The following is a 19198-nucleotide window of genomic DNA, read 5'->3' on the forward strand; positions in this document are numbered from 1 at the left end:
TAGTGTATGTGGATGACATGATTATTGCTGGTAATAGTAAATTGGCATTGGAAAGTTTTAAAGCATATCTGTGTGAATGTTTTAAAATGAAAGATCTAGGAGCCGTGAAATATTTTTTGGGGTTAGAAGTAGCTCGTAGCAAACATGGATTTTATGTTTGTCAGAGAAAGTATGCCTTGGATATTATTTCAGAGACAGGATTGTTAGGTGCTAAACCTGCAGATTTTCCGATGGAACAAAATCATAAGCTCGCAGTTTCAGGGGGGAAGGAGTTAGAGGATGTTGAGAAATATAGGCGTCTGGTAGGACGTCTGATATATCTGGTCGTGACTAGGCCAGACTTGGCATATTCAGTTCATATCCTATCTCAGTTTATGCGATCTCCAACGGAATTACATTGGGAAGCAGCTTTGAGAGTAGTGCGTTATCTTAAGAAGTGCCCGGGCCAAGGTATTCTTCTTCGATCTGATAGTGCTTTGCAATTAGAAGGTTGGTGTGACTCAGATTGGGCAGGTTGTCCATTGACTCGGCGATCTTTGACTGGTTGGTTTGTGTTACTTGGTCTTTCTCCTGTGTCATGGAAGACTAAGAAACAACCTACGGTGGCTACGAGTTCGTCAGAAGCAGAATATCGTTCAATAACAGGAGTGACATGTGAGTTGAAGTGGTTGAAGAGGATGTTTCGTGATTTAGGAGTCGAGCATAAGCAAGGGATGAAAGTTTTCTGTGATAGTCAGTCAGCTCTGCATATTGCTAATAATCCAGTTTTTCATGAGCGAACCAAGCATATTGAGGTTAATTGTCATTTTATTAGAGATGCGATTCAGGAAGGTCTCATATGTCCGTCATATGTGTCTACGAAGGTACAGTTAGCAGATATTTTTACGAAGGCATTGGGAAAGGCACAATTTGAGTTTATTCTTCGCAAGATTGGCATTCGAGATCTCCATGCTCCATCTTGAGGGGGGATGTTGAGATAATATTATATTTATGTAAAGATAATATTTAGGGAAATATTGTTAGGATTCCTTAGTTATCTTTATGTTAATATTTGATTTGATATTATTCCTAAGCCTAAGATAATTAGGAATATATTGTAACCTATACATGTACACATTGAGGCATAATGAGAGATTGAGATCTTGAGTTAATTTGACACATCTCTTAGGCTGTATAGAAAAACTTGGTTAACGACCGTATCATTCTCAAAAATCATAACTTTGTAGTCATCTCTTACATGATCATATCCGATTCCAAACATTCCGAAACCGTTTATTTCATAATAGAACGGGGGATCAATAATTGAATCGTCCCTATTACCGTAAAGCAACCTAGGAATGACGTGGTAAAGACGAGTTAATGGATTTAGCAAGATCAAAGTAGAGTTACCAAAGATGCAAAGTAACAAGTCATGGCATGAAGCAACAATCTTAGATAATACCAACTTATTTAGGTATGGAAGAAGTTCAATTTTCTCCGCCTTCGAAACGTCGTCGCCGTTGAATTGGGCTCCGTAAAGATAGCGACTGCAAGGTCTGCAACAGTTAAGATCAAGTTTGGTACATACAAGGAGAGAATTGTTGTTATGGCGGAGATTATAAAGATGGGTGAATTCTGAAGATGATATGAGGGTAAACCATGATTTGCACACGAGTTTTGTGAGTAATAAGGACTTGATGTTGGGAAGTCGTAGTAGAATTTGTGAGAGAATGTCCGTAGGAAGGTCTTCAATGGGACTTAATTCACTCGACGCTGCCGCCATTGATTAGTTTTTTGACAACGTAGCTTTAATGATCTAGTAGAGATTAATTTAACATATATATATATATATATATATATATATATATATATATATATATATATATATATATATATATGATGTTACAAAGAAAGGTAGTAATATTTATTTAGACTTCTACCAGATAAAAAAATTCTATCATTTAAATATGATAACACTAGCGGTAGATTGGTTGGCCTACCGCGGAGTCGTTCAGGACTCTCAATTAGTTTATTTTACTAATAATACTAGATATAGCCCATGCGATGCACGGTTTGTTTGAATTTTCTTAAATATATTTTTTTTTTGTATTTATGTGCTAAAATTTGTTGCATATTTAGATAAAATTCTTAATATCAAAAGATAATATTTTATATTTAATTAATTTAAACTTAAAAATATCATTTGTCAATTTTACTTACGTGTCATTTGAATTATTTAATTATAAAATAAATTAATAATCTCTTATTTAATTGGCTACAACTAAACTTTATAATCCTACGTGGCGCGCTAAGAAAATTAAATCCTACGTGGTTCTCTAAAAACTCGGGAAAAAACTCCCCTTTATATATATATATATATATATATATATATATATATATATATATATATATATATATATTAGATTCCGATATAACTTAGTCGTATCTTGGAAGAAGATGTACAAGGCATGGCCATGCCACGACTTATTCCTCCCTAATACTAATAATATTCCGATGGAACTTAGTCGTATCTTGGAGGAAGATGTACAACGCGACTTATTCCTCCCTAGTTAGTTAGTGTCTTCCTTTTGCATTACTTAGTTTTATTTCTGTCGTGTGTTTTCTTTTCTTGTTGTTTTCCTTCCATTGGTGCTTGTAACCTCATTTAAATAATAATAATAATTAAAAAAAAAATTAAAAAAATTTTATTAAAAAAAAAAAAAAGAGTGAGTGGAGATGCGGGGTATCGATCTCCGTACCTCTCGCATGCTAAGCGAGCGCTCTACCATCTGAGCTACATCCCCATTATTGACATAGTTTTAAAATGTTAGATACTTTTCGTAAGTATTTGTACTAGTTGAGCACGGAAGCTAGTTGGCTAGTTGGGTGCCTCAAAAATAGTTCCCAACATCCTTGAATATGAGCCAGTAGAAATTCACTCAACCAATAACTTATTTCACATAATATTTGTGGATAAGATTTCTTATTTCTTGTCACAACACATAACTCAACTCCCTAAAATCTACTTATAATCTTCCTCAAACATTCCTCTTTTTCTCTCTCCTCCCAACTATTTTTAAGGTACTCAATTTCCCACTAATTTATTTTAATCATATGTATGCTTTACTCTGCTTTCTTTCTGTTTATCTTACTCCATTTGATCCTATTTAATGATTCTTGATTATATTACTTATTTCACTGATGGAATTTCATCATTCTTGTCCAATTCATCAGAAATCTTGGGGTTTTTCTTGATTCTGTTTTGATAGAGTATATAACATTAGTGTTTTGAACATGATTCAGCCTCTAATACTCTTTATGTTCGGAATTAATATTGAATAGTTGTAGGATGTTCGAAAAAAGTTGTCACCTGAGTTACGAATATAGTTTTGATTTATGATTAGATTTGCCAATATGCTGAACTGATTTAATTTAGTGATGGGAGCAGGGGAGTAGATTTTAATAATCCAGCTATTCTAAAATTAAAGGGTCTAGTTCTAAAAATCGTCATGAAAACTTTGTGACAACGTGACAACTAATTCCAGATTGGTAAGTAGAATTTAGTTTTTAGTTCTTACTGTTCTTTATGATAATGTGATCGCTGCAATTGTTATAGCATAGTGGTCTGTGGATTGAAACGCGTATGCCTTTCTCTTGCAGTAGCTGCTTGAGATATATATTGTATGGTGATTGTAATTGATGTTTAATCCTGTACTAAAACTGATGCCAAAAAGTTGAATAAATTGCTTAGAAAAGGAAATTTATCACATGGAGAAAGAACATTATCTTGGTAGGCTTTTCCAATAGAATACTTTGAGACTGAATTCAATTTTATTTTATTTTTATGCAAGAATAATGATGTACTACGTAGTAAATTTAGTTCTTATCTTTTACCTTGGCTAGTTGGCAATTAGAAATTTAGAATCCTGATACAACAACTACAAAAACTCGAAGGTTTCTGACCAAGTGTGCTAATCTTGGCTAGTTTACATGTGTTGATTTCTCAAGGGATAAATTTATGCTTAGTATGTTATAGCAATTCAGCAGTAGTAGTAATCAGTATTTCATAGATTTGATTTTTTTTTTGTTTCTCTTGTGAGCTTGAAGGGTGGTTCAGTAACTTGTTGAGGGTTCCGAAATACCATAGATGTCTTTTCTGTTTTTGATAGATTCCAGCCTTTTTTGACGCGGTATGCAGGTTCTTCTAGGTCCATTGTCTCACTTTGAACATTTGAGTTTAAGTAAAGGAACATATTGCTAATCTGTGAACCTCATGAAGTTATTAGTGAAAGTCTGATGCTTAAAGACAACACGATATGGAGATTTCATTGTTGTTTTTGCTTTGCTGATGATCAGTTTACAGACTAGACTGACCCACAAACAAATTTGTGATCAAGTATTAACCAAATGATGAATGCACCATCTTTTTGTGTAGGACCGTAATGGAGGCAGCTCGTTGACCCTCCTTGGATATATGGCCTATGATTTCTCCACTTCAATAGTTTGGCCAGGGTGTATGAATGGTGGTTTATGATCATGTTCTGCTAAGGCTCTGAAGTCGGATTTCTTGCTCTGAAGGTGAAAGAAGCGGTCAATTGTTATCCAAGGAAGTGGCACAAACCTCTTCATGGAAAAAAGGAAAGGACAAACAAATTCAAGGGAGAAATGGGTTCGAGCTTCACCAGCTGTGGTATTGCTGCTATTGCTTTTTCTTTCCCGCTCCTTGAGATATACTGCAATTAATTCTTCATCTGCAATGCCTGTCATGAAAACCAGCTGTGAGAAAGCTGATATTAGATATTTTTGTCAATATGTTTTCAGGATAAAGTATATCCAACCTCTGCTTCAAATGAGATTCCTTCTGGGAACTGCTGCATTGTCTGCTTGGAAAACCGCGGTTGTCAAGCAGTTCTCTCTAGAACGAAACTGATGACCAAGTTGGTGAAAAGGAAGAAACCTGAGGAAGTTTTTGCCATCTTTGAAAGCTTAACGGAAGAGGGACACAAGCCAACTCTTGTGACATACACTACACTCTTAGCTGCCCTTACTGCTCAGAAGAAGATCAAATCAATTCCTTCTCTCATCTCTACGGTTGTGGACAAGGGATTGAAACCTGACTCTATATTTTTCAATGCTGCCATAAATGCTTATTGTGAAGCAGGTGACATGAAAGGAGCGATGAGAATCTTCTACAAGATGAAGCAAAATGGCTGTAAACCAACTATCAGTACTTTCAATACACTGATAAAGGGATATGGCCTAGCTGGGAAGCCTGAAGAATCATTGAAGTTACTAGAGCTGATGTCAGAAGAAGAAAATGTCAAACCAAATGACATGACTTACAATATTCTAGTTCGAGCTTGGTGCAAAGTAAGCATTAATGAAGCATGGAATACAGTATATAAAATGGTAGCCACGGGTCTGCAACCTGATGTTGTCACCTACAACACATTAGCGAGGGCTTATGCACAGAATGGAGAGACTCATAAAGCTGAAGCAATGATACATGAAATGCAGAAGAACAAAATTCAGCCCAATGAACGGACATGTGGTATCATCATCAGTGGGTATTGTACTGAAGGAAATATGGCTGATGCATTACGATTTCTCTATCGGATGAAGGATCTAGGAGTGGTTCCCAATCTTATTGTGTTCAACACCCTGATAAAAGGATTTTTAGACTCCATGGACACTGATGGTGTTGATGAGGTAAGCTATTTGTTTTCTTCATGAGCGCCTTCTACTTCACATGTTAAGTAGGTGAAGGCTCCAATTTTGTCACACTTCCTGTCCATGCTCTGCATCAAGAATTAGAGAATAGCTTATCTGAATTTATTATTCTGGTATTATACTAGAAGGGTTTCTTCATTAGACAATTACGATAAAGAGAGCATGTTTTTAGATGTGGAGAATATGTTTTGGCATAGTATTACTTGGTCAGAACAACTTTCCAGGCATACTAGTAACAGTAGTGAGTCAGAGCATCCTTTATACACCTCAGTGCATCTAGCACCAAGTGCACCTCCTCAATGGTACCTACTTACATGTTTCGCACATAGGCATATGAGCTTCTTTTTTTATATATGAGAAGGTGCACCTTATCCCTGGGTGCATATAATAACTTTACCAATGAGTAGTGCTATTTATACAATGAGGTCTTGGCTTAAGAGAGGGAGGGGGGGGGGGGGGGGGGGGGGGGGCAGTGCCAGAACGCTAGGTCATGATGAAGGATCTTATACCTTGCTGGATTATGAGAAGAGAATGAATCCTTTCCCCCTGCCTCCCCTTAACGTGGAAAGAAAAACCGGAAGTTATTGGCTCCGGTTCACATATACATTTATATTGTGGATGTTAGCTAGTGACCAGTTGTAGCAGATAGATACAGTGACTTGGAAGTTGTGCTTGAGGTTATAATCTGAAACCATGTCTATGCCAATCTAATTTGAGCATTGTTGTGCCCTAAATCAAGTACTCCCTCGGTCCACATGCTAGGTAACTTGTACATACTGTTAGGAGATTAACAAGAATGAAAAAGTGAGTGCAATTATGCAAGGCCAACTTTTGAGAAAAATTGACTAAACTAGTATATTGAGTTAACTATGGAATTTTCCAAAAATGGAGGATGTTACTTAAATTGTTGGATATCCTGTATAGAAGGTGTCATTTGAACGGGAAATCCCAAATGGAAGATGTTTACTTGACAGTGAGATGAAAGGAGCAGAGTACCATTTAAGTATATTGTTTTCTATCTTATATTTCCTTACACTATAATTCCTATTGCTTCTGACAGGCATTATTTTTGATGGAAGATTTCGGGATCAAGCCAGATGTGGTCACGTTTAGCACAATAATGAATGCATGGAGTTCAGCAGGACTAATGTCAAAATGCCAGGATATGTTTGATGACATGTCAAAGGCTGGCATACAACCTGATATCCATGCGTACAGCATCCTTGCCAAAGGCTATGTCCGTGCAGGTGAGCCTGATAAAGCAGAAGCACTCTTGACGTCTATGAGTGAATCAAGTGTACATCCAAATGTCGTGATATTCACTACTGTGATCAGTGGTTGGTGCAGTGTAGGAAAGATGGAATATGCAATGAGAGTGTATGAAAAGATGAAAGATATGGGGGTTTCACCAAATCTGAAAACTTACGAAACTTTGATATGGGGTTTTGGAGAAGCCAAGCAGCCTTGGAAGGCAGAGGATTTGCTCCAAACCATGGATGACAGTGGAATCTATCCTAAAGACAGTACTGTCAGACTTGTTGCAGATGCTTGGCATTCAATTGGTTTAGTAAATGAGGCCAAAAGAGTAATGAATAATGTCCTAACACACGACATACATACAATGAAAAAGGATCAAGGAATCGAGAAGCCTGCTGAAAGTTTGGAGAGGATATATCAAACACAAGATACTGAAGGTAACTTTCATGTACCGGCAACTGGTTTCTTTGTAACCGATCAAAAGGAAGCAACAAGTAGGAGAAAATGGGTAAGGAATGTATCAGCAGGCAGAAACTTGAGATCTTTTGTTCGACAGTATGGAATTGGTGTAAGAACTTACTTTGTATGTCGTAAGCAGTTTCTCTGTGAGATTCATATATCAAGGCAACTTGTAAATTCATGTAAAGCAATGATCTAGATATGTAAATTGATGGCCACAGATGATAATTCAAAACAATACTTGAGCTCTCGGAAACCTTGGAACAAATCTTACTGAGAAATTTAGTAATGATTTTTTTTTTTTTTTTTTTAAAAAAAAATTAGCAAATTCACAAGAATGAAGTTGGCTATTCTATCATCCAATTCCTTAGAAATCATTTATAGTTGTTTTAGCGAACTATAAAAGATTCTTGCATCACTGCTTCCTGTATACGAAGTAGTAAGACTTGATGTGAAAAGGAAAATTAACTGTTTTATATACTGCCTCCGTTAACTTTTAGTTACAAGTTTGGAAAATTAACTTTTAGTTAACGGAGGTAATATTAGATTGCGAGTGACGTGATTCTAACACAATTTTTTCGTGTTTTTTTTTTTTGGCATTCTTTTACCGAGTAATAAAGGACACGAGATTATGAGATTATGACTATAGATGACAATCTTGTTCGGATATGAACAAACAAAAAATCTCAATAAAAAGTTGCTAAATTTTCATATGAATACTCCGTACTAGAATTGTGAAAAAAAAGCGAAAAATGGAATAAAGATTAAAGAGGTGCATGGATTAGAAATAAAATAATGAAAGAAGAACTTAATCAACATTTTTCGTGCGATAAAGTGATCAAAGTCAAGGTACTTGGATGTTTATTGATCCAAATTGATATTAACGGATTCTAAAGTCCCACAAGAGACTCTTTCATGATTTTATTTCTAATCCATGGACCTTTACAAGATCCACGAATTTTACAGTCAATATTTACTAAATCAGCTTATAATTAACTTTTTTGAACTCATGTAATCTAATGATGTCCTACTAAATCAACCCATATTTACTTTTTGAACTCAAATGGGCGTGCAATTAATAGTAAATCACAGCTCATATTTACTTTTTGTTTAGCTAGCTTATAACAAAGATACACAATCATAGCTCTATCATACAAAGTACGGAGTATATATAACCTATTTCTTAAGTATTTATGTTTAAATTTTAATTAACTAATCCACCCATACTTCAATTCTTTACTCGATACCGGGGATGCCCCTCCTATATCTCAGAAGCGGTGGGGTAAGGATCAAACCTAGGTCACTTCTAAGGGAGATAGGAGACAAAATATCCTTCAACTCCATGATCATCCTATTCATGTTATCATGTACACGTAAAGCTAATGTATAATATGAGTACTACGTACTCTATCTGTTTTAAAATACTTGCTCCAATTTTATTTTTTGCACTATTCATTTATCCTACTTTGACTAATGTTTGTGATTTATACATTAAAAAAAAAAAAAAGATATTGTGTAAGTACTTGTTGGAATCATCTCAATGAATAGATTATCAATTTTCAATTGTTCGAAGTTAAAACTATTGATAATTAAAAATATTAGTGATCAAAGATTAGCATCGGCATGCGTGTCCAAGAGAAATGAAACAAGTATTTAAAAACGGAGGGAGTAATTATTTACATTAACAACGATACATGACAATATGAGACCCACTACTTCGGAGAAATTATAAATATACCCTTTAAATTGTTTTTTTTTATTTATTTGCCCTTATTAATGCTAATTGTCTATTTTGTTTTTGAATTTTTAAGAATAGTGTGTAGACATTTATCCCTAATTCCCTACCTTTTAAAAAGTTTGAAATACGGAGCAATTCTTATGAATAGCTTTTGGAACTATATCCTCTAAATTGTTTTTTTTTTTTTTTTTGATCAAGGGAATTAGGTGAATAGAACATACCCTTAGGTGAATAGAGCAATTCTAGTCAACGCCGGAAAAGTGAGTCAACGGCGAAATTCCGGCAAGTGGTAGTCATTTACAACATTTTTTAAAAAAGAGGTAGTCATTTACAACAATTTTTTTAAAAGGTAGTTTTTCACAAAAAAATCCTTAATAAAATTAACTCTTTGTTGCATTCATTTTGAATCTACATTTTACAGATTTAAAATTTGTGTTTACACTGATCTTGTACTTGAAACTGACAACATCAAGTTGTATCATTACTTGAGGAAAGTCGCCAAATCCCGAATGAGTTTGGCTATGTGCTGAAGGACATCCGTAGACTCATTAGTGACTGCCCTGACTGCAGTCTGTTTCATTCTCTTTATGGGCCTACGACAATACTAAGCAAAATCTAAGGCCAATAATAATGATACACGTATAAACAAAGATATTCTTGTAAAAAAAAACAAATAATTAAAAAAAAAAAATGATGTGATGAAAGCGAAGGTTTTTTCCCCTTCAAAAAAAAAAAAAAAAAGCGAAGGTTTTTTAAAGAACAAAAAAATTAAAAAAAAATGTTAGACTAATAATGATGTGGTGCGGGATGAAAGATTGAAACTAAGGGGTGCGGGAAAATGACAGGCCTTTATAGAAATAGGAATTAGGAAGCTTCTTTAAAACCAGGCCTTCATCAAGAGTAAAAAACCCACCAAAAGTCTTTCCCCCGAGCATTCTTTTTCTCCGATTGCCCATATAATCTCCTCGTCAAAACTTCCATCATCACATCTACTATATAATTAGTTGACATGATCAATATGAAAATTAACATCTATTAATATTTAAATAAACATATATTAATTTGAAAATAGTCAACTATTTTTATGGAAACGAATATTATTAATATATAAATGAACATATATTAGTTTGAAATGACCATCTATTATTATGGAAATGAACATCTATTAATATATAAATGAACATATATTAGTTTGAAATGACCATCTATTATTATGGAAACGAACATCTATTAGTATATAAATGAACATATATCAGTTGAAAATGAACATATATTAGTTTGAAATGACCATCTATTATAAAGATACCGATCAATGAACATGAAATATATACGTGAATAAACCCTTGAAGCTATCAATATGTTATATATTGACCATATATTCATATAAGAAAAAACATATATTGAAATTCAAAATTGAAATGAACATGAAATATTGGGAAGAAGATGACACAAATATAAACTTTTATCAAAATGTTAATATGAAAAATTGTGAATGACTATATATTATTATGCAATTGAACATCTTACAATAATAAAAATGAACATTCATCAAAATAATTTTCCACTCCAAACTTTGAAAAACAATTAACATTATTATGTCAATGATAGTATACTAATATATAAGTGCACATTTTTCAATATAGAAATGATCATTTATCAAAATGAAAATGAACATTTGTCCAAAAAAAAAAATCACTACGAACTATTTTTTTTTTTTTTTTTTTGACAGGAACTAATTATTAATACTACTGTTTCTTTCACTCTGTAAAAAAAAGTTGAAGAATGTACTGGTTTAATTTACTAGTTTTTGAACAAAAAAAAATACTAAAGCAATAGTATGATACTTACGATGATACATTTTCCAATGTTGATGTTTCAATTATGTTTCCAAAATACAATTGCAACAAAAAAAATTAATAAACTATAGTATTTTCGTTCCAAATTTGAACAAATAACTTACTCTTTCAAAGTTTGTCTTGTTTATTGAATTTCGTAGTGATAGAAAGGTTTCTTGTGATTATTTGTGATAATTTTGTAATAATTTTGCAATAAAGTTTTTGATGAGAGAGAAAATAAAAGAGAAATGATGTAAAGAGAGAAGGAGTGAGGAGAGAGACAGAAATACTTGCGTGGACCTGGTCCACAATAATATTATTGTGGACCCGAGCTTTATACACATGCAACTGACATTACATTGAACATAGTGACCCTTATTTTCAACATAGTAACCTTATTTTTAACATAGTAACCTTTATTAAAAGTTGTATAACGTTTAATACTATTGTGAACTTGAAGTCCGACGTTATGATCCTAATTTTATCATAGTGACCTTTATTATTTATATTGACCTTATAAAATATATCATTAAAAAAATTAACCTCTTATAGCCTATATATTACAAAAATGACTTTTATTTTCAACATAGTGACCTTCATTTTATCATAGTGACTTTTTTTTTATAAATAAAATAATCATAGTTTCTCTAATGTTAGTGGTCCACAATAAATTAGTGTGAACCAAGTCCATTTAAGAATTTGTAGGAGAGAGAATGCTTACGAGGAATATTATTTGTCATTCATTTTGTCCATATTAGGCAACCAAATCCAATTGAAAATTGTTCTTATAAATGCACAAATTTAACCCCGGTGTGAGAATGGTAAGGGCGGAATTAAACCCACAAATAATGAAATAAAGGGTCCACAGAACAACTTCACTACCTTCTTTTAAAATAAATAAAATTTATTTGCTACACGTAGGGGTGTACATAAACAGGACCGGACCTGAAAACCGACCTGATCCGGACCTGTTGGGACCGAACCTGACCCGGACCTGTAGATTCAGGTCCGGTCCCGGTCCTTAAAATTTAAGGTTTCCGGTCCCGGTCCGGATCAGGTCCAAAACCGGGGTTTTCAGGTCTGGACCTGAAAACCGAAAAGATGCTTCTTTTTTCTTGTAAATTATCAATAGTAGCAGACCCTAGCAGTAACTTCAATTATATATCTCACTCTCAATCTTCTCCTTTCTCTCTCATGATCTCCTTCTGACCTTCTCTCCTCAAATTCTCAATCTCCCTCAAGTCCTCACGGCCTCACCAAGTCATCGATAACCACCAGTCCACCACGAAGACACCTACGGGCTGCGGCTATTCACCATTCTCGTGTGGCTCCGATCCAGCAATCGCAACCACTAGGTCCCGCGGCTCCAATGATCGCAACCACTAGATCGGGGCCCCCAGATCGCGCGACCCAGAACCCACCAAATCGCGTGATTCCGCGACTCAGCAACCACCAGATTTGGGCTCACGGTGTGGGGACGTTGTGGTGCCTGCTTTAGTGCTTCCTGTTGGTTTTTTTTTTTTTTTTTCAATGTGAAATCGGAAGTCTGAAATTAATTCAATGTAATTGTGTAACTATTAGTTGAATTTTGTTAGTAGGTATTTTTTTTTTTAATTTTCAATTTGATTTTTTAGAGTAAAAAAAATAAAAAATAAAAATCAGGTCTAAAACCGGGACCGGAGATATTTTCAGATTTTATGCAAACAAGTCCAAGCCGTCCAACACGTTATTTATTTACTAAAAAAAAAAAAACACAAAACAGGTCTGTTCAGGTCTGGACCTGACCCGGACCTGATTGTTCAGGTCTGGACCTGACCCGAACCTGTAGAATCAGGTCCGGTCCCCGGTCCTAACAGGTCCGGTCCAGGTCCGGTCCGGTTTTGGACCGGTGTACAGCCCTAGCTACACGCAACTTTTATTTTAATATTTCTTACACTCGAAGTATATGTTACACTGATATTATAACCTAAACTAGTCTTGTGAATTAGTCACTGCCCAGGGCCGGCCCTTTCCCTGTGCAAACAGACCGACTGCAGAGTAATTGCACAGGGCCCCCATTTTTACAACTCAGTAATTGTACAACTCAGATATCAACAGCGTTTGTCCAGTCCACTTCAAATGAGGGAATTGAGGCCCTCAGTACTAGATACCGCGATAAAGTGTCGCCGGAATTGAGGTCCTCGTTGCAAGTTTAACCATTGAAGGTTGAGCAGCTGACCATGGAGGCATGGAGTATTGAAAAGCCTGGGTTTCAATTTTCAAATGAGGGAATGAAACATCCTTCGTTAACGTCAAAGCTGAAGAGATAACGTCACTTTTTTGCAAAACGTCACTAACAGTGCATATATATATACACTGTTAGTTGACCGTTGACTAATAAATTGCGTGATGGAGATTCCTAATTTCATTTCTCAGGAAAATATTCTTGTGTCCGGAAAAAGTATGACTTTCTTACGCAATAGAAACTCATATACGTCATGCACTGATGCACACCAATGCACTCACAAATTCACTCCCAACATTCCCAGCTTCAAATAAACCTATAAAACCAGCCTACTTTCTCCGGGTCTGCATTAACGCAAACGGCAAACCCTTCTTTCAGAAATTAAAAATTCAGAGAACATGCCTTTGCCTTTCCAAGCTCATCAAAAAAAATGCTTCTTTCAACTAACATGGATTCTCTTAATTCTAATCAATATTTTGAGGCCCCAATTTTCCCTCTTCTTCGCATATCACTCTTCCATCTCATTACAAGGTCTTTTGCAAGCAATCTTGATTTTCATGTTACTGCTCATTTTCATGTTACTTTCTTTGAAATCCTACTTATCATTTAACAACCAAGATGGTTCCGTTGGTGTTTCCGTTTTAGCGCAACGTAGACAAGGACGGTGGCTCTTCCCGTTCCTCGCGGCAGCCCTCATATTCTCCCTCCTCTCTCCGACCTCTTTTTTTCACTACTGCCATCCTTTTATCCTCCTCCTTTGTACATGGCCCTCTATCCAAACCTTTATTCATCATCTTCTTCCTCATCATCATCATTATCCTTGGCTACGCCGCCTTTTTAATACACAACTCCCACATCCCACACTACCGGAATCCTCCCTACACTACTATGAACTAAGATGGTTGCTTCTATTTCTCATTAATCGCTTTCTAAGACCTTACTTAGCATTCTTTTTCTCCGATTGCCCATATAATCTCCTCCTCAAATCTTCCATCATCACATCTACTATTACACTAGCCTTTCTCTTCGTTTCCTTGAAAGTTTGTCTCACCCTAGATGCTAATGATGGGTTCCTCATCATCCTCTTACGTCTTGGTCTTCGAGACGGATGGTCTGTACTAATCACCTGTGCATTCCTTCTTTCTCTCCTATGTCCAAATCCAGTTTTCCTATACTTTTACCCTTGCATTCTATTGCTTTCACTTTGGCCTACCTTCTCCCTAAACTTTCTCCGCCGGCTTAACGTGGTTGTCACTGACGGCATACTATACCTAATCACGCCTATCACTAATCCAGAAGAAGATCAAAATGGAGAAGAAGAGCAAAATGGAGAAGAAGATCCAACTTCCTTAGTTTAAATCATGACCAACAATACACAAATGAACTATTATGAGGTATAGAAGTATTTTATGTTGGGTACGGCATTATTCTTGTATCTTCTTAAAGTTGTACGAGATAGCTAATAAGCAGCGCAGTGTAGCTGGATTTCCATACTAACTGTGATTATTAATACTACTTGTAATGATCGCAGGTAAAAGGTGATTGTAAGTACTATACTGTATGTTAGTATGCATCATGCTAGATTTATATTTGCATGGAATGAAAATTTGATATTTTTATTAAATTGTTTTTGTTGGGTACAGGTGATCCTTTTTAATAATTAAAAGAATTCTAGTAAATAAATAAAATTATACTTCGTATTTTTTAATTCAATTATTACTCATTCATGATTTAATGAAATAGGATGAGTAAAGGAATGGTTCATGTCTTATAAGACAAGGTTAAGAGTTTGGGGTGCCTTATGCACTCAAGGTGTTTATACACCGAGGTAGTAAAGGAATAAATAATAAATGTTGCTTGCCACTAATAAATCAAGAATTGAAATTGAAAAGTTGTTTTACTTGATTGAATTGATATTGGATTGATTGAATTGTTATCAATGTGAGTCATCACCAAGTCTAAACCTGTAAATCACGTATAGTGCAAGATGGATGAGCAATAAAATTCTGGATTGGTGCACTTCTGGAGTAATGACAATCAGGGGTTGGGGTACATGGGGTATTAGCCGTGTACTTTTCTCGAGGCCGTCTGATCTACGAGTCTCTTATTTCAAATACTTTTTCAAAACTAGGAGTTAGGTGAGATCTCATACTAACTACGGTCACGGAGTCGCGCCCGTGGTCGTTGGATGTTTATTGATGTTTCCGAAAGGAGGCATGGGGTTTTTCTTTATTGATGTTCCAAATGGGACATGGGTTGGACAACCTTGTCTATTGCTAAATCCAATGAATAAATTGAAATGAGTTAGCTACTATTAGCTAGTGGAGTCTTAATAAATTAAATAATCGAGTCGTGTGTCGAGTTTGTGATTTAATTATGCGTATGATTGATTATTAGTAGCATGTTAAGTACTTCCTTATTTTACTTTGCAGCTTGTATGTACTCGGCTTTGCTGATTGCGTGCTTTTGTGTGTGTGTTCTTCTTTGGTCATGGCCTTCGCCTTCAAATGACCCTGTGACGATCCAATTTTTACACTTGTAATATTGGGGAGCAGAATAACCACAGGTTCTCTCACATGCAGCATTCATCAGGGTTGTGGGATCTTGAGTAGAGAGTTGGCTGCTTGTTTTCGCTTTTCTTGCAAGTTTGATTTTATTTAACTCGATTTCATTTGACACCATTTCTCTTGGTTTAAGTTTGTTTTAACAATGAATTTTAATTACTTACTTTTACTTTTGGGTTTTGAATAAGGGCCTTAAAGGTTCCAACTTGTAATACTTATTTTAATTTAAATACTTTGCTTTGAGGTTTATTTAAAACTGTTTTGGTTTTCCGCTGCTAACTTCTGAGATAGCCTTAACGTTTGAACACGTGGCGGTAGCATACCAGTAATTCTCTTGGATTTGTTCAGGTTATTTACAGGTTTCTCACAGGTTTTTAAGAGAGAATTATTGGGGTGTTACAAGTTCAGTTCAACTCAGTTCAGTCCAGTCAATGAGAACAGAACCTAATTAATACTGGTATAATTCTAGCATTACAATTATGAACTGACTTCTTTTGGCAAATTTGTTCTTTGATCGTTATATACAAGTAGTCAAGTACTGAAAGTCTGAAACTATTATTTACATTCATAATTTAGAGTTTAATGACAAAAAAAGAGTTTTGAATGTTTAATATAATAATTTTTTTTTATTTCATTATTTTTCAAAATATTTCCTCAACGAGAATTATCAAAGTATAAAACAAAATTTAAGGACTTTACAATAACAATGTGTTCTAGTCATTCGAGTTCAAAATAATTTCAAGATTGAATTTTTGAACCTACTTGATACAAAGTTTAGATCTCAATATTCCAGTATAGTGCATCACATGAGTTTTAAAGCTAAATCTTTGTCTGCATCTTAGTTATTAGAAATGAGGATGCCCCAGTTTCTCATGATGAGAAACGAATTCGTTTCTCATGGTGGCATTTTTGTGAATAAATCAACAACTTTTTCAACTTTATTCAACTGTGGAGCCCACAATATTGAAAAAGTTGTTGATTTATTCACGAAAATGCCCCCATGAGAAACAAATTTCGTTTCTTACCATGAGAAACAGGGAATTTCCCATTAGAAATCATATGCTAGGATATAAACTTGGGCCATTCAGAAAGTAAGTTTTAAAGCTAAATCTTTGTCTGCATCTTATAATCAAATCATATGCTAGAAATTGAACTTGGGCCCTTTAGAAAGTAAATTAGAAATCGTATCAACTTTGCTATCTGATACTTTTGTAAAATTAATCTTTTTAAATATAGTTAATGTAGATCATTAGTGTTTTTTTTTTTTTTAAACAAAGCATAAAGATTATTATAATACATGAAACTATAATATAAGAATATTTAACATATAGACCCGGGGCATCGTTCAGGCTAAACACTAGTTTAAGATTAATAGGTGTTATTTTTATTCATTTCACATTTGCTTAGCTGCTTACGGGTAGAATTGCATCAATTAAATCTAACAGCTAAACAAAAAAAAGAAGCACAAATTGATACAATTACTACTCCTATGTGAGAATACAAGTGCCAGTAGCACGAGGGAGCCAATCAACAATGCATTTGGTTTTGTCATCTTGTGTTATGTCATATGGAATGTAAGGATACTAGAACTCTGCCTCTTCTGCAGATTCTGTAAAACATATTTCCTGATTTTATTCTAAACCAAGCCATGTACTGCAAATCGTATCAGCTATCATGCCATCTTGCTATAAAAAAAAAAAAAAAAAACAAAAAAGGTAAACTTAACTAGTAATCAGATAGGATTTAAATTATTTTGACAATTACCACCTTCTGTTATGTCCATTTTAGCAATTACCACCTTCTATTTTTTTATTTGAAAATTACCACCTTCTATTTTCAAAAACATAAAAAATTACCACTTTCTTGCCCCCCAACTACCACGTGACGTCATTTTGGGCCCATTCTTTCCTTTTTCTCCCTATTTCCCTCACATTTCTCATTACTATTTGGATTCTCATCTCCCCTTTCACTTTTTTTTACCCCAAACCACCAATAATTGTTCGTCAATTTTGATTTGGAGGAGTGAATTGAAGTGTTTTTGATTGTTTGGGGGAAAAAAAGTGAGAGGGGGGATGAGAATCGAGTTAAAAATGAGAAATGTGAAGGAAATAGGGAGGAAAGGGAAAGAATGAACCCAAAATGACGTCATGTGGTAGTTGGGAGTCAAGAAGGTGGTAACTTTTGATGTTTTTGAAAATAGAAGGTGGTAATTTTCAAAATAAAAAATAAAAGGTGGTAATTGCTAAAATGGACATAACAGAAGGTGGTAATTGTCAAAATTTCCTTTAAATTAATATTCGATTCTTGACTTTATATCACTTGACTTACAAACTATTTAATGCAATGCATTATAACAAAAAACTGTAGATGAACGTTTTGAACAAAACATACTTGAAGAATTGATGTTCAAACTGTAAACACAAGATTAGACATGTCTCAGGCAATCACAGTTACAAAACTGAACATAACTGCAACCATAAACAAACTCAGCCATTTCATTGTTACTGACATACCTTGGCGCCAAATGCAAGTTCGTCAAACCACAACAAAATTTAGAAACAAGATTCAATAACCAAAGTAAACAAGGATAGGAAGGAACAAACCTAATAATTTAGTAAACCAGTAGAATTAATCACACGAGCGAGCTTGAAGGAGCCAATCCATGGCATCGCTACATATCCATCCGTCCAATCATCACGCAAACCACAGATTTTGAGCCGCTTAAAACCTCCACTATGCAGATCACGTTGAATCAAAGCCGCCATAAAGCAAAAAATTCTATATTTTCAAGGTTCAAAATATAACTCATCATATATTTCCCGAAAACGAAGCAATCCATGACAAGAACCAACAAGTCTTTGATTAACTTTGTTAATTGGAAGACGAATTGCCTTCTTGACATGTTCAGGGATGGATGGTAATCCAAGGAGTACAAACGAGAAGATCCGATGACAAAAAAGGATGATGGAGCCACTTAGATTTTTCTTGTTACTTTCCAAGTTTCCAGCAGATGGCGCGTGTGTAAACTGATGAAATTGGGGTTGCTGATGATATTACACACCAATGCTTGCAAACGCATCGATTGGTATCTCATTGAGGTAGGATGTGTAAGGTTCTCTCTTCACTATTGTCGAAGAATTTTAAGGTTTTTAGGGTGTATATTCGACAATAAATTGGGATATGAATTTATAAAGAGGAAGTTGGGAACTTGGGAATTTGGGGATGTACTCACCGAAGACAGGGAAGTCTAGTGACTAGTGGTTGAGTGGTGTAAGGCTCTTTGCCGATATGAAAGGATAAAGAGGAAGGTTGGGAATGGATAAAATCTGATGAAATGTGAGGTTATTACAAAACGAAAGTTAGTGTCAAATTTCAAACCAAAACCATCAATATTAGGGTCATTCCTGAAAAT

The 19198-nt window shown here is 34.9% G+C and overlaps 2 protein-coding genes and 1 non-coding gene across 4 annotated transcripts; 1 reads left to right on the forward strand and 2 right to left on the reverse strand.

Moving 5' to 3' along the window:
* Nucleotides 1–1147: 1147 nt before the first annotated feature.
* LOC145612734 (putative F-box protein At3g16210) lies at nt 1148–1762 on the reverse strand. The gene has a single exon (XM_081668032.1). It carries the CDS (start codon nt 1760–1762, stop codon nt 1148–1150), a length of 615 nt encoding a protein of 204 aa, XP_081524158.1.
* A 948-nt stretch (nt 1763–2710) lies between these two features.
* On the reverse strand, nt 2711–2783 carry TRNAA-AGC (transfer RNA alanine (anticodon AGC)). The gene has a single exon. It is a non-coding gene; the product is annotated as a tRNA-Ala (tRNA).
* Nucleotides 2784–2926: 143 nt separating this feature from the next.
* Nucleotides 2927–7681, forward strand: LOC145610106 (uncharacterized). 2 transcript variants are annotated; one of them, XM_081665369.1, is made up of 4 exons: nt 2927–3060; nt 4415–4669; nt 4801–5688; nt 6770–7681. In XM_081665369.1, the coding sequence occupies exons 2-4, from the start codon at nt 4607–4609 to the stop codon at nt 7622–7624; spliced, it is 1806 nt and encodes a 601-aa protein (XP_081521495.1). In that variant the 5' UTR covers nt 2927–3060; nt 4415–4606; the 3' UTR covers nt 7625–7681. The 2 variants fall into 2 exon arrangements, with proteins under 2 accessions (XP_081521495.1, XP_081521496.1); XM_081665370.1 differs by lacking the exon at nt 2927–3060 and adding an exon at nt 3079–3528.
* Nucleotides 7682–19198: the final 11517 nt, after the last annotated feature.

Source organism: Chenopodium album, chromosome 24, assembly GCF_948465745.1.
Source record: "Chenopodium album chromosome 24, dcCheAlbu1.1, whole genome shotgun sequence".
NCBI classification, from domain to species: Eukaryota; Viridiplantae; Streptophyta; class Magnoliopsida; order Caryophyllales; family Amaranthaceae; genus Chenopodium; species Chenopodium album.